At 29.7% G+C, this 16,524-nt stretch overlaps 2 protein-coding genes across 2 annotated transcripts; one reads left to right on the top strand and one right to left on the bottom strand.

The window, feature by feature from the left end:
- Positions 1–3,989: 3,989 nt before the first annotated feature.
- Positions 3,990–8,009, top strand: LOC103503700 (uncharacterized). Its single transcript, XM_051083604.1, has 6 exons — positions 3,990–4,731; positions 4,843–4,966; positions 5,069–5,219; positions 6,236–6,281; positions 6,440–6,689; positions 7,467–8,009. Exons 1-6 carry the CDS (start codon positions 4,546–4,548, stop codon positions 7,541–7,543), a joined length of 834 nt encoding a protein of 277 aa, XP_050939561.1. The 5' UTR covers positions 3,990–4,545; the 3' UTR covers positions 7,544–8,009.
- Positions 8,010–10,924: 2,915 nt separating this feature from the next.
- On the bottom strand, positions 10,925–13,179 carry LOC103503699 (7-deoxyloganetin glucosyltransferase). The gene is made up of 3 exons (XM_008468000.3): positions 12,305–13,179; positions 11,789–12,193; positions 10,925–11,608 (listed from the first exon to the last, which is right to left on the bottom strand). Exons 1-3 carry the CDS (start codon positions 12,816–12,818, stop codon positions 11,064–11,066), a joined length of 1,464 nt encoding a protein of 487 aa, XP_008466222.2. The 5' UTR covers positions 12,819–13,179; the 3' UTR covers positions 10,925–11,063.
- Between the last annotated feature and the right edge of the window lie 3,345 nt (positions 13,180–16,524).

Raw genomic sequence — 16,524 nt, 5'->3', positions numbered from 1 at the left:
ATATATATGGAGAAAAAGATTTAACAAAATCACTTTTGATGACTTTTTACAGAAAGAAAAAGTGGGAAATTATAGAAAGAACCCAACTTTATTTAAATAGGAAAAAAAAAAGTCAAATATTTCTATAAAACAATATAGAAAATATATATATGTGACATTTTCAAAAGACCAAATAATTAATCAATAGAAGCATATGTTACATCTTTCAATATAATCATTTATCACATCAACAATCTTTACTATAAAATCCTTTCACACACACACACATATATAAATATTATCAATCTCAATTATTTGTTCCTCCAAAAGTTATCGTTGGACCCAAATTTTAAACTAAAATACAAATTTATATATATATATATATATATATATATATATAAAGTTGATATTAGGTCAAATTTACAATCTCTAAAAGATTTAGTCCATCGATTATGTTTGTTGTTGTTTAACTGTATTTTGTGTTAAACGTATTTAAATAATATGTATGATTAAAGTATGTGCTATGTATGTAAATTAATAATTAATAATTTTATTTAAGTAAGTCTATTATGTGATTTATTTAATTCAGGTTCGGGATTCCTGATTAAGTATGTATTAAATGGGTAGAAGCTTATTTCTAGATTGATTATGATTTAACGGAGGAGCTTAATTGAACCAGTATATAAAAGAACCTTAGGGCTATAGTCCCTAATATACCAAAACAATAAGTATTAAGTCTTTCTTGTATTCCATCGAGAGAAATAGTGGAGATTCAAGGTTTTGGTTGAGGAAAACATTAGCCATCATTAATTACTCGGAGATGGAATCTGGTATGTAACTTCTTCTTTGACAATTTGGTACGAATGATTTTGGGTTAATCTATTATATAGATTTAAAAGTATTTATTCTAATATTTTGTAGTCATAATGATCAATTGTGGGTTCGTCTCCAAATGTGTGTAATCAAAACACGTTATGTAATTTGATCGAAGAAACAATGCGTATATTCAATTTGATTATATATTAAAAACTAAGTGGGACCCACTGCATTTTACAGTACGAATGAAGATTATGAATACCTTATATATTTATAGTTACTTTTACTATTACTGTTATCATACGTTAGGGTCGTCAAATGGCAACGATAACAGTAAAAGTAAAGTTGTGAAATTTGTAATTCTAAATAAACTCGACCAAAAACAATTCAATTAAGGTCTAATATAATTGATATCCATAAATAAAATCTCATTATAACAATTACACAAATTTTCATTACGAATCGATAAACTATATGATCTTTATTCATAAGCTTTCCATTTTTGTTTAGACTCTTTGGTCTCAATAGGACCTATATATCATGGATAAAGTTGTGTAATTAAAAAAAAAAAAAAAGAAGTTTATAATAAAGTTTTGAAAGAATAAGATATATATATATATAAAATGATAAAAAGTATTTAATATAATGTCTGCTATGACTTTGTTTGGTCAATTCGTTCCTAAACTCTCTCGTCGTGGCTCCATCTCTCTCTTTATATATATATATATATATATATAGACCCATTTTAATGCCCCTCCACATTTATTTCTTCTAACTCCATTCTTTATTATTTTTCTCTCCTGTTATACACATTTATTTCTTCCTTCTAAATATAATCTCTCTTCTTCACACATTTTTAATTATTAAATCTCAAGCTAACACTTCTTTCTTACTTCATATATTTCTATACCATTCTACTTTCTAGCTTAGTTTAGGTTACTTTTGATATACACATAATATATATATATATACATATATAATAATAATAGCCAAGGGAAAAAAGAAGAGAACAATGACATAGCAACAAACAATAATCCAGAAACATGGAGTTGCCTAAAGCAATATAAAAAAGTAGAACCAACACTAATATATTGTTACAACTATCATATAGACAACAAAGTTAACTAACCTTAAAAGAAAGCAAATTAAACCATCATATATACACACATATATATATATATATATAAACGTTGCTACAAGGAATAACTGATTTATGTAAAGGAAGAAAAGATGTTCTTAAAAAGAGATATAAAAAAAGCAACTTCCACATGTATTTTCAAACGAAAGTATACAATATTTTGTAAAATAACCCATATTTAACTGCCGATTTTACTTATAAAGAAAGATATGCGATTATTTATTTAACCCAAAGTTAATTACTAACTATACGGTGGAATGCATTATTGTGAAATTGTGTTTTGCCATACCTGAAATTCTTAATTGAGAAAAAAGAAAAACAAGAAAAAAGAGAGAAGATTTTAGGGTTGAAGTTTAGAGAGGAAAAAGAAGAGTAAGAATCCCATCCCAAAAATATTGTCCAAACCCATTTGTTGGACATTACAAAAGAGTATAGGATATGATATTGCCTAATCCAAGTGGGTCCATTTCATTCTAATTTTAGCTCATTTTAGCTATATATATATATATAATACTAATAATTTTCTTTGTTAATTAATTACCAATTCAACCAAATAAGTTATGCTTTGTGTGTATATATATATATATATATATATATATATATATATATATATATATATATATATATATATATATATATATATATATATATATATATATATATATATATATATATATATATATATATTAGGACACGCATCAATTTATACTGGTTTGAAAGTTACATCAATTTAAACACTTAACTAATAGTCGTGTCAATTTAAAGTTTAAACTTTCATAAATGTATTAAAACTTGAAACTTTCATATATAAACCTTAACAATTCATAAGGGTGTTCAAATAAAAATAAAAAACATAATAGACAGTTTAGATTGAGACATTTATGTAAATCTATAGTCTAAATTGATACAAGAAAAATCGTCAAAAATAGTAAATTTAACAAAAATATTTACAAAATATAACAAAATTTTAGATTTTTTAAATAATAAATATTGATAGACATTAATATACTTCTATCAATGACATCGATAGACACTGTCATTAATCACATCTAAAATTTTGCTATTTTAAAAAACAATGACGATTAAAAAAGAAAAGAAGAATGTAAATTGAGGGAGAAGACAATTTTATGATTTATTAAACAGAAATAATAAGCTGTCAAAAGCGAAGCACCAGATCATTTCTCATTAATAATAATAATAATAATAATAATAATGATAACATCAAATATATGATTATTTTATTGTCTATAACCAAAACTAATTCCAAATAAAAATACTCCCAATGTTTCTTCATTTTTTATTCTTTTTTCATTTCTTCCCCTATTTACTTTACTCAAACTTTATAATCATTTTATATCATATGCTACTCTACTAATGATTGACCACATTTTTCTTTTTCTTTTTCTTTTTTTAAAAAAACATCAAATTTATAACTTCCCTTCGAACAAATTTCGATATATCTAAACTTTCATATTTCTGTCTATTTTATTATATATATTTATAAAGTTGTATAATTAAAGTCATTGGATTTTAGAACATATGTAATAAATTGGAAGAAAAAAAACAAATATTAAAGGATACAATTCGATGTTGGGGGCTCTAATAAAACCGATATTCTTCACAATCGTAAAGTACAGTTAGGTTAGATAATTACTATTTTAAGTCCCTTTTCGTTAAAATATTTATTATTTCTTATGTATTCTCCTCTTTCCCTATTTTTACCATATTTATCATTTCTTATCCATATTTAAATGATCGGTAACCCAAGCAAGTATAATTAAGGGTGAGCATGATAGACCAATAAATCGTGTCGACTATCCTAAACTATCCAACTCAAGGTAATCGATCGGAGATAAAATGATTCAATCACTGTTGATTTTTCGCAAAAAATCTAAACCGACGACATTTTTTTAAAACTTTCGAGAGTTAAACCGAATGATTAATTGATCTATGTGTATATATATATATATATATATATATATGTATGTATGTATGTATGTATGTATATATATGTAGGTGGGAAGAGAAGAATGATAAATAGAGAGGGAGGGGGAGGGGGAGGGGAAGGCATTATTTTGATGGGGAGAGTGGGAATTTTAATGGCAAGACAGAGGAGCAATTCTCTCACTCACCTGTCATCTCCTATTACATCACCCACCAACCCACTTCTTCCACCTCCCCATCCAGCAAATTAGAGTTTGCACCTGTCGGATATTTCTTTTTTCTTTTCTTTTCTTTTCTTTTCTATTTATAAATTTTTTATAATCAAAATATATTATATCAACCACCACCAACGGCTTAAACCGTGTGTGCCACTCTCACCATTTTTTTCTCCATTCTTACTCCAATCTTTCTTCTTTTTCCTCTGCAACAAAATGGAGTTTCCCCTCACTCCAACAAAATCAATTCAATATCATTGAGTCAAAAAAAAAAAAAAAAAAAAAAAAAAAGTAATCCAAGAACACACAAAATCCCATTTTAGTGGTTTTTAGTTATATATATTTGATGCAGCAGATCAGGAATAATAACAGAAAAAATCATCAACAAGAAGTAGAAGAAGAAGAAGAAGAAGAAGAAGAAGAAACAGAAAGAGGAGGTTTGTTTCTTAGGGCATGGCTAATTATCCACATTACCGATCTCAATTTGGAGATACAACTTTCACTAAAGTCTTTGTTGGTGGTCTTGCTTGGGAAACTCCCACTGACCAAATGCGAACTTATTTTGAACAATTTGGTGACATTCTTGAAGCTGTTATTATCACTGATAAAAACACCTCCAAATCTAAAGGCTATGGATTCGTAAGTCTTCTCTCTCTATCTCTCTCTCTTTTCTAACTCTCTCTCTCTCTCTCTCTCTCTTCCCTTTCTTTGAGTGTTTTCATTAGACGTGATTTGTTTAAGTTATTACAGGTAACATTTCGTGACCCTGAATCTGCAAGAAGAGCTTGTGCCAATCCCAACCCAATAATCGATGGAAGACGTGCAAATTGTAACATTGCTGCATTGGGTCGACCTCGGCCTTCCCCTCCACGAGGTTGCTAATTTACTTTGTTTACAATCTCTCTCTCTCTCTATTGTTATTGTTATGATTATCCTTGGTTTGTACTTTTTCTAAACAAAGTCTGTTTGTACTTAGGACGAGGGCAAAGTAGTGTAAATCCATATCAAGGAAATACAATGCAGGCACAAGCATCACCCTCCTATGGCGGAGTCCCATCCCCGCTAAACCAACCACCCATTCCTCCACCGCCTCCACCTGCACCCCCGGTCGTATATTCACCATACGGGTTAGTTCATTTTATTATTATCATTTGGATAAAAGATTGAAGCTTTTAACTTCTAAAGAATATAAGGTCGTATATATTAATTACCGTTAAACTAAAATTGCTTCTAGGATATGAAAATCGAAATTAAAAATGAAAGATTGGGATTATTGATTTTATCAAAGAGAAAGATTTATGTTAGAGTAGGAATTGGGTTTATGATGAGAAACACATGGACTCATGTGGGACTTCATGCAACCCTTTCCTATCTTAATAATTATAATAATTACAAGTGCATATACATCATCAATTCTTCTTTCATCTCTTATTTATAATATATACAAACATAGTAACTTTCTATAGTAAAAGGTAAAAAATTTCCATCACCCAAAACTAAACTATGTTCACCGAGGTGATATATATTATGCAGAAATTTAATTTTTAATGTGAGTAGTGGTCCAAACTATCACTAGAAAATTTTCAGTATTAACTTTCTTTGTTGGTTGTCATAATTGATAACATTAAAATGTTGTTGTTTTCCTAAACCCAAATAATATGATATAGTTTTTTTTTTTCTTTGGGAGACTTTGTTAGTATAAGTCAATGGTTATTATATAAAGAGATGAGTGTTGATTTTAGTTGAAAGAAGCTTAGAGAAAGAGACCAAACAAGGGTAATGTGAGTTAGTGATATTTTCATCCCTAGAGGTAGAAGGAAGGTTTGAATGAGAAAGTAGAAGTGGTTGTGAGTTATTGATTTTTGAGGTATTATCCTCAATGTGGTCATAATGAGTCAAAAACTATAATCACTGTGATTTGTCAGCCAAGTTTTTTTTTTTTTTTTATTATTATTATTATTACCTGAACTACTGACAATGTAGAAAGAAACCAAACAGCTCCTCCCCCACCCACCAATCAACAAACCCAAAACCACTACACAACTGTACAACTGACCCACCAAACACAAATCATGCATATATACTTTTAATATTATTCTACACACTAATTAACAATATCAATTAATTTGGTTTTGTTTTGCAGATACCCAGCTTACAGTCCAGATTATGGGTACCACCACCACCATCAAGTTAGCCTCTTTCCTTTTCCTCTTATAAACAATACAAAAACCCTATTTTTTCTTTTTTTTTTTTTTTTTTTTTAATTTTCTTTTTCATTGGGACATTTCATCAAACAGTTGGTGAGCATGAGAACCATAACTTACAAAAAATGGTTGTGTTTGAACAGGCAGTGTACAACCCACAAGTTCAACAGCCACAAATGTATCAACAAACTCCATATTATTATGGGTATTCATCAAGAGGAACAACATTTCCAAATCCTTCACAGTCACATCATCATCCTCGACTATTACTACCTCCTCCTTCATATGTCTACTATTCTCCTCCTCCTCCACCTCCTCAATTTGAAGCTTCTTCCTTCAATTATCCTCCTCAAGCTCAACCACAGATTATTCGACACCGTTTTTCCTCAACAGGTAACTTTATTATTCAAAATTCTTGAAAATTATATCTATATCTATATCTATATCTATATATATATATATAAATATCTGACAGGAATAGGATAAATAGAGATAAGTGGGGGAGGTAGGGGGCCATGTGGGTAAAGGGGGAAGGGCATGTGAGTGAGCTGTCTTTGGGCCAATGAAAATGGTTGAAAGGAAATTGATGACAGAGTAGCATTTCCATTATATAAAGACAGCTACTGCCACTCTCACCTGCATTTCCATGTGTATGCCTTCATTTCTCTTTTCAAATTAACCCCTCCTCCCTCCTCCTTCTTTCTCTCTTCTCCTTTTTTACCCCCCCCTTTCCTCCACCTCCTTTCTTCAACCCACATTCTCTCTCATTTACCACTACACTAACCCATCAAGTTTTCTACTAACATCATATCCACATCATATGAACATTACTATGATTTGATAAAAGGGGAAAAGGTTAATAATTTGTTAAGTTGTTGAATTATGAACTGTTCCTTTTTTTTTCTTTTTCTTTTTTTCCATTTTAGTAGAGTAGTAGACCCAAATGTATATTAGCTAGCTGTGCCCAGCTGTCTTTGAAAATGGACCACTTTCAAATTCCAAAATTTCCAACCCATTTTTCTTTTTAAATTTCATGTCTCATACCAAAATAATAATTAAAAAATTTGCATTCTAAGTTAGAATTTTTCAATTTATTTATTACATTGTTGATATAAGAAAAAAAAAAAAAAAAAAAAGAGTGAATGTTAATACTAATTGTGTGGGTTTCAGATTCACAGACATCGCAACAAACTACAACAGAAGCCGAAGTTGGAGGTGTTGTTTCCGATCAAAGTCCAACCACTTGAGACAAAAATAATCAACAAATTTAAAATTTAAATTAAATTAAGCCTTTTTCATATTTTAAAAAAGAAAAAAAAAACCCCAATTCCAAATTATTATTGGTTCCATTTCTTATGGAAAAAGAAAAAGGGTGGAGATAGAAAAATTGTATAAAGTTGATGGATTTGACAATTTTTATCTTTGAGATAATCCTCCAATTCTTTTTTCTTTTCTTCTTTTCACCCATTTTTATCTCTGCTTTGCTTTGCAGAGATTGAAGGCCAATTTTTAGACACCCAATCCATCTTTTTCCTTTTTCTTTATCTCCATTCCCTTGAGAACTTCATCTAATCCACAACCCACTTTTTTTTTTCTTTTCTTTTTTTATTGTTATTATTATTATCAGGTTTAATGTACTGGTGTTATCATTAATCCCATGTTTGGTTTAAGGAAGGATATGGGAATTAATTTATGAATTGAACTATTAATTGATGTAGTTGTCACTTTTCTTTTTGGAAATGTTTATGGCTTTGCAATAAAGGGAGTTAGGTTGTTGTTGAATTTGATAATTCATGCAACCAAAAACTCAACTTGCATGGATCATCCTCATCATCATTTATGATATGGGTTTCGATAATTGTTATTGGATTTAGTTTTCAAATTGTTCGATTAATCAAAAGGTTTCAACCCCTTCCATAATATGATTAAGTTAGAGTTTTGTAATTTTTCTTTTTTAATTTCAAATTCGTCTGTCTATACTTATGGACACTAAGAAAATATACAGTCTATCGATTAATTAATTAATTACTATAATAAATAGTCATTTATATTCTAAAAAAAGCATTAATATAGCATTGGTGGATAATGTTGTCACTTGAATCTCTCGTTTATATATAATAGTTGTTATTGTGGGTCCTTTGTGGACTTGACCTTTGACTCACTTCGCTTAGTACGACTACGACTTTGAATTTCGAGCTGACCTGTGGAAGAGATCATTGTAATGGTATAATGCCAAACTTATCATGATGTTTAAAGTTAAAGTAGAATGTATATTCGATTAAGCATACAAAAAATAAGGTTAGAGCTCTCATTTGGAGATTAATTACTGTTCCCTTTAGGGTCTCGAATGAATTGAAGCTATTTATAATGTTTTTATTGTGACAATTGTTTGTGCTTATGATGTATAACTTTGATGATATCAAGGTTGTTTCAACGTTCGAGGTAAACTTAATTATTTTCTAATTGATATTCATTTAGTTGATTGTCCCAAACCTCGAGACATTAGTTTTACCCCTTGAAGGGTGTGTGCCTCAATGTGTCTGCCCTTTAGGCTAGGCATACCCATAAATTTTGAACCTTATTTTGGACAATCTTCAACCATATATAATAATCAAAAGAATGACTTTTATATTGTTTTGAAATAGAAAATGATTTATACACTTCGAGGAAAGTATAGAATGGAGATTATGAAGGGCTAAAGCCCAATAGACTTCTCATTCCATGGGCGGCCCATGTTAGACGGCTTCCCTTTAAGGCCCATGTTTTTATATAACAGATTTTTTAGAAGATCGTATTGTATCGGGGTTTATTTGCAAATATAGTAATTAGATTTTAAATAATTAAATATATAATAACATTTTAAAAAATTATAAATATAGCAAAGTCTATTAGTGATAGACTTTGACAGATCCATTATTGATAGATTTTGTATATTTATATTTTGTTTAAAATGTTGTTATATATTTAATTATTGTTATTAAAATTGTTACCTATTATAATTATCTTTTAGCAACGGATTTTAGAGCTAATTACATACAATTTTATCCTTTTTCACGTTGATTGAGAGAAACACATATATTAACTATTTCCAAAAGTTTGTTTCACGAGGAAGAGAGAAATATACATTTATCAAGGAGAGAGACAATACATTTAATATAATATTTTATCATTTTCAATTGGAGGGGGGAAAAGATATTTAATATAAAAAGTAATTTCCATTTTCATATTAAGAGAGATCAATAAAAAAAAACGACGTCAAAAGCTTCATCCCCGGCCCGATGCTAGGAGCTTCATCCTACGCTCCGCCATCCGTTTGCAATCACCACCAAGAAGGAGAAGAAGAAAGGGAGGAGGAAGAAGAAGAAAGCATGAGAGAAGAAGAAGGAGGGAGAGAATAAAAAATAAAAAATAAAAAATAATTAAATAATACAATTCAAACTTTATTTTCTCATATATATATTTCAAAATTATTTACCAAAGTCACAATCTTTTACTATTTGGTAGTGGGAATTAGATCCCTCAATAATATTGAAATATTGTAAGAAAATACAATTAACTAATTTATTAATTAATTAATTACGTTTATCATGAAATCATGGTGTTAATTAATTACCAATCACAATCACACCCAACTTTCTATACTTAATATTTCCGTTTTGCAGATAAAAAGAGGTATCCTTTTTGGAAAAGAAAATGATTTTTTAAAACACTTTTCTTCTCACACGCAATTCAAAATTTATAATATATATTATATGTTATTATGGAAATTAATTAGTATTTATAAAAGGTAGATATGATAAGATTTTTGGGTTAATAATGGAGGATTTTGTTGGGAATATAATCAAAGTTATCTATTAATGTCTTCCATAATAATTCTCTTGTTGCCTTGATCACATCATATGTTTTAGACAGTACACACACACACACACACATATATATATATATATATATCGTTTAAAATTCGATTATTATTTAAAAAATGTCAAGGAAATAATATCTAATTTTAATAAATAAAAAAAGAGAAAAAAAAATGAACAATTCCTAATATTAAATTGAAATTTAAAAAATGACCCTTTCAAACACAATGGATAGAGATAAAAATAAATATTTAAAAGAAAAAAAAATGTAGAAATAAAAATAAGGATGCTTTGACGTAGGATTGCTTTTAAATATAATAAAATGAATCAAAATATTGATAAATATAACAGAATGTCGGCTTTTTTTTTTCTTTAAAACAAAATTCTTGTTTTAAGAGTGAGTTTATATGTATATATTAAATAGAAATAAAACAATTAAATAGATTTTTTCAAGAATAATAAAATATATAAACTATTTACGCTGAAATAGAAGATCAAATAAAAACTCATTATACTTTATTCTTTGTTTTTTTTACGATTCCTTTAAAATTTTAATGCAATAAACTTCGAGATTCAATATAAATAATTCTAGGAAATTCAATTTAATAATTTATAAGATAGAAAATGTAAGAATAAGTCAACTAACAAATAATTTAAATTTTAATAATCGTAGAATGCGAAGAATGTGAGAATCTTATCTCTAACTTTATTAAATAAAATTATTTTGATATTGGGATTCCAAAGTTTTTTGAAAATAATGAAAGAAATATGTGATATAAGAAATGAGTTTATTATTCCAAGTTGCTAATGAATATCTCATAAACATATATAAGAAGAGAAAAATACATAATGCTTTATCTAACTTATAGTTATATGATGTTGACGTAACAAACAAATAAAGAAATTTGGTTTAAGGAGATTGAAGAAGCACTTTATGGACCAAGTGATTGAGATTCCGGAAAGAGGAACCGGAGTGAGGCTCCGCCGCATCGGACATCAATTTCTTCCATTCTTGAGCTCTCTTTCTCATCTCTTTTCCTTTATCTCCTTCCATTAACTCCCTCACTTGCTTCTCAATTTCTTCTCTCTTAACATCGCTATCAATTTCCATTCCGATTCCCCATTCTGTGCAACAATACCGGCAATTTGTTTGCTGTTCCGCGAAGAACGGCCAACAAATCATTGGAACTCCGGCCACTATGCTTTCGAAGGTGGAATTCCATCCGTTGTGGGTCAAAAATCCGCCGATTGCCGGATGTTGTAGAACCTCTTCTTGAGGACACCAGTTGGTTAACATCCCTCGTTCTTTGGTCATGTCGATGAACTCCGGTGGTAGCACCGCGGTGTCTCCGGCGACGAGATCCGGCCTAATGATCCATAAAAATGTTTGGCCGCTGTTTGCGAGTCCCCAGGCGAATTCCTTTAGCTGATCTTTGGTCATTACTGTGATGCTTCCTGTGTGTTATCCATTGAAGATGAATCAGAATCAATTCACTTAACTTAGTTGGGTTTTTTTTTTCACTAAAACACGTTGCTTTCATCTAATGAAGAATAAAACAAACTTTTTGGCAAAAACAAAAAACAAAACCAACTAAAAGACGATAAACTTTAGAGATGAATAGTGATAATACGTACCGAAGTTGACGTAAACGACAGAGTTAGCTGACATTTGGTCAAGCCATTGAAGGCAAGATGTGTCTTCTTTCCACAAGTTGGAACCGAGGGACTTCAAAGAATCCGAATCATGGGATGCAACTTGTTTGAGGAGAAGTTGAAGAGGACCAATGGAGAAAACAGGAGGTGGCAAAAGAGAAGACATAGCATTTAAAGCTTCTTGTTCTAATGAATCGACTGTGTTTAAAACAATAGCATTTGCTCTTTTTGCTCTTTTTGTTTCACCTAATATGAAATCAACCATTACATCTTTTGGATCTGTTGTTCTAATAAATGTTGGAATATCCCTTATACGAACGTCTTTCATTCCTGGAATCCAATCTATTTTTGTGTCCAAATATTGCTTGTTGCTTAAATAGCTTTCATCTACACAAACACACACAGTATATAGTTAAATATATATATGGGAACCACTATCTATATATATATAGTGAGAGAGAATAGAATAAATAATTGAAAATATACATATGGGTATACCTTTGAAAGGGGTGTAACCTCTCTCAACAAGTTGTTGATAGTGAAGGTAACCCAAGAACCCACAAGCACTGGTTGTCCAAAACAAAACAACAGGAACTCCAAGTTCGTCTGCTGCATCAATTGTGAAGCTCATAACCCCATCAGACACAATACAACTCACTTGTGGAACATTAGGATCACAGTTCAGCTTAGAGACTAGCTCCTTAAACGGTTGCAAGCAGAACTGTCTCGTCGACTGACACAACGACGGAATATCCTGAGTGGCATCGACGTCAGTCGGAGGAAGACCGTCAGGGATCGACTCGAATCGAAACGACGAAAGACCATCGAGAGCTTTGGGGCCTCGAGATTTAAGGAGACGGCGGTGGTTGAAATCTGTGTTGACGAAGGTGATGTGGAAACCAAAGGAATGAAGAAGCTTTGCTAGCTTCAACATGGGGTTGATATGGCCTTGTGCTGGATAAGGAATGCAAACCGCATGGGGCTGTTGTTCCGAAATGGAAATCGAACCCATATCGATGTTTTTGTTGTTGTTGTTGGTGGTGTTGTTTTGAATCTAAAGTTTTAGAAAGGAAGTTTGTAGTTGTGAATAAAATGGTAAGAGTTTTTAGGGGTTTTATAGAGAGGGCTTTTAATGATTATGGGCTGATTATTAGGGCTTATTTGTTCACTTTTGGTGTTTGGTCAATTATCTCGGCCTTAAAAGTATAAGAGAGAAATATGTAGAGATAACTAGAAGAACTCCAAGTTTTCCTCTCCATGGACACAAGTTTGACTTCTCATTGAGAATTCTACAACTCACCAAATATGAAAACTTTTCAAACCCTTTTTATATGTATATATAATGGATGGATGGACGGATAGAATTAGTATAGGTCGTCTAAGAACCTGAATCCCCACAACTTTATGCTCGTCCTTATATATTAGTAGTCTCTTGTTGTTTTCTTTAGTTATAAAGTCATTTGTCAACTAGTATTTTGGATCTGTCATTGAGCGGAGAGGTAAATGAATGTGTAGAGCGCGAAAGAAATTATTGGAGTAGATCATCCTAATATATAGTTGATAAATGTACATAAGAGAGAAATTATTAAAGCATTGCAAGTAGTGTATATGTATATGATAGTGATTGAAGATGTGTAGTTTTGTTAGTTTTTATCGAATGGTTATTAGACATAGCCATATTGTGGCATGTGACATTACTAAACAAAAGTTTTGTCACATGGGGTTAGTTCATAGGTAGAATGTGATTTTGAATATATGTACATCAACCCATATATAAGTAGTAGTTTATGGCATATTGTTTTGATAATTGGCTTACATAGTTTGGTGTGTGGGTCTACTTATTTATCACTCATGTGTGTGTGTTTGGCAAATATATATGGTTTAACTAAGGAGGATCATTTTTTTTCCCTTTCAAAATAATAAAAAATAATAGAAGAAAAAAATTACGTTTTCCAAAAATTTCAAAAATCAGGTTAAAGAATTTCGAAGGTTGTTTCATGTAAGTTTAAAAAACCAAACGAAAATGAGATCGTAAAACGTAAAAAGCAGTAAACTTAAAACTATAGAAACAAAATAAAATCTTGTATTAAAAATCGAAAATCTTATTACGTGAAAATTAAACGAGAGGATGAATGGAATGGTCGACATGTATATATTAAAATATTTTTATTGAAAGAAAGAAGAGTGATGGGAAATCCCGTATTGACCGACAACACCAAAATATCGGTGGGGTTGTCCACAGACCATATAATATATAATATATAGTTTGTTTTTATTTGGAAAGAAGATAAAATAATCATACACACACCAATGTGTCTAAGTTTGTCAATTTTAGCCATTTAAAAACAATATTGTTTACAAAGAAAGAAAAAATGGATTAGTTAAATGTTTCTTTATTATTGTAGGGTTTAAGTTAAATATATAGTTAATTATTAATTTGGTTTCATATGCAATGATGTCATTCTTACCTAAGTGAAAATGGATATATCTAACTTTAAAAAAGGGGTATTTTTAAAATAATAATAATAAAAAAAGACAAATTATTCAAATTTTATTAAAAAAAAAAAACCACCGAAAATAAAATTAAAATCAAACATAATTTTTTAAAATAAAATAATTATTTTAAAAGTTAAAACTAATATTTATCGAAAACTACCTAGTCTACAATTTTACGGTTAAAAGTTTAGGAATAGAAATTGAAAAATATTTCCTCTAAATTTCTTTTTCACATTTTATTGTTTTGTCACGATATTTTAAATTTCAATAATATTCATGAACAATATATAAGTAATATTGTCTTAATAAGTTAGAACGATGCATTAGCGAGCTTCTTCTCAAAGTCGTTAAAAAATGTACACAATAAAACTTATGTATATATAGCTCCACACGAGTTCTCTCTAAGCTATATCTATAGCCTCTCGATGAGTCCTCTAAGTTATTATTAGGTTTATGCATAAGCTCTCTAAGCTATCTCTTTACCGCTTCTTCTCAATTATCTCCAAATTCTGCATGGATCTTTTAAGTTACCAATACACTACATCGTGGGTCCTCTAAAGTTACGTTATCTTTAAGCTCTTTGTATATCCTTTGAGCTATATCTATACTCCTCATAGATTCTCTAGCTACTCCTAAAACTCCTCGTACATTATCATCTAAGTCACTTCCATATGCTCCCCTCATGGGCCATCCAAGTGACCTAGATTTTCAGCCAATCCCTTTCAATTGGTCTAACTATGATAATTGATAACGATATATTTATCAAATGCTATCCTCTCGAATCTTCTATCTTTTTAAATACTCAATATCAATCAACTCGGATAAATCTATTCATAACCATCCTAATAAATATCTCTCCATTATTATTATTTAACTTTAAGCAATCGTCCAAACATTATAGTAATAAAGATTAGGAACTTTATTTAATTAGGGAATTAATGGACCAAAATGGGCAGAAATAAATGTTGACTTTCTTTTAATGTTGAATTGATAAGTAATAAAAGAGTCTACTTGAGCAGTACTTCAATTAATTATAAAGATATGGTGTTGGTGGCAACCCATTCGACCTATAATTAATGGCTCACCAACACCAACTAATATCCACTCTCATTCTTCACCTTTTCATTTAATCATCTTTTGTGTTTTAACAAAATTGATATTTAAGATAGAAATCATTCAAAATGAAATATTTTTTCATGTCTTGATTAATTGAGTTAGTTTCCATTAATATTTTACTTATCACTCTCATGTAACACTATTTAGACTTAATTACTAAAATCTTAATACTTTAATAAATTTTCTAATCGTTCACCGATGATATTTAATTAAATTTTACGGTCTCTCTTTGTTGCTACGAGAGGTTGTCTTTATTTGAAGTCATGATTACACAATAAATTAGTTTTTATTTTCATTTCGTGACTTTTATTAAAGTTTTAGAATATTAGTAAAAAAAACTACTCATACATTTGTATCGATTTAAATCTTAAACGTTCGTAGTGTTAGAATTTACTGTAATTTTGATTCATAACGGATTTCGAATGAATTCAATTGTTTGTTAACGTAGGAAAGAGTTGATTTTTAGAATCTAATGATTTTAAATTTGATTTTTATTTAAGAACTTTTCTAGTTAAAATGGTTGGATTTTGCAAGATTTAAAAGTAAATTACATAATTAACCTCGTAATTTTTTTTTAATTTTCAATTAACGCAAACATAAATAAAAGTCTATATTAATAAATTTTTAACTTTTTTTTCTTTTACAATTACCGTTCAAACATGAAATTTAAGTACATTAATTTCAAATCTTTCTCGTTCCAAAAAAATAATTAAAATAAGGATTTTATAATAATTTCCTTCGACTTTCTCGACTCCAAAATAAGGATTAGGGTTCTCACATGTGTGTATTAGGTTTTTTTAGTACAAAATCGGGATACGGGATTTAAATCTCGGACTTTTTGATCCTCGAACATATACAACTATTAGTTGAGCTAAACTTTTGTCGGCGTGTACTAATATTTTTCAAATATATTTTTTTTTATTTTCTTCTTTCCAACTCAATCCCTTCTTAGAAAGCACTTCGCTTGAATTACTTCCGGAATCTCAAATCTCTCTCAGACGTTGAGAATTTGTGATGTGTTTTCGAAGTCAATTAGAGGGATTATTTTGCAAAAGAGATGATTTAGAAACAAAGTATGAACTATTCTCAAACCAAATCCTATGTAA

This window comes from Cucumis melo, chromosome 4 (genome assembly GCF_025177605.1).
Source record: "Cucumis melo cultivar AY chromosome 4, USDA_Cmelo_AY_1.0, whole genome shotgun sequence".
NCBI lineage: Eukaryota > Viridiplantae > Streptophyta > Magnoliopsida > Cucurbitales > Cucurbitaceae > Cucumis > Cucumis melo.
The sequence above is the reverse complement of the archived record's forward strand: the minus strand, read 5'-3'. Positions and strand labels throughout refer to the sequence as shown.

Excerpts from the sequence above, each read along its gene's own strand:
- LOC103503700 (XM_051083604.1), top strand. The coding sequence starts at position 4,546 with ATGGCTAATTATCCACATTACCGATCTCAATTTGGAGATACAACTTTC. Across the intron at positions 4,732-4,842 it reads AATCTAAAGGCTATGGATTC|GTAACATTTCGTGACCCTGA; the intron begins GTAAGTCTTCTC and ends AAGTTATTACAG. Across the intron at positions 6,282-6,439 it reads GGTACCACCACCACCATCAA|GCAGTGTACAACCCACAAGT; the intron begins GTTAGCCTCTTT and ends GTGTTTGAACAG.
- LOC103503699 (XM_008468000.3), bottom strand. The coding sequence starts at position 12,818 with ATGGGTTCGATTTCCATTTCGGAACAACAGCCCCATGCGGTTTGCATT. Across the intron at positions 12,194-12,304 it reads AGGTTACACCCCTTTCAAAG|ATGAAAGCTATTTAAGCAAC; the intron begins GTATACCCATAT and ends GTGTTTGTGTAG. Across the intron at positions 11,609-11,788 it reads TGTCGTTTACGTCAACTTCG|GAAGCATCACAGTAATGACC; the intron begins GTACGTATTATC and ends GATAACACACAG.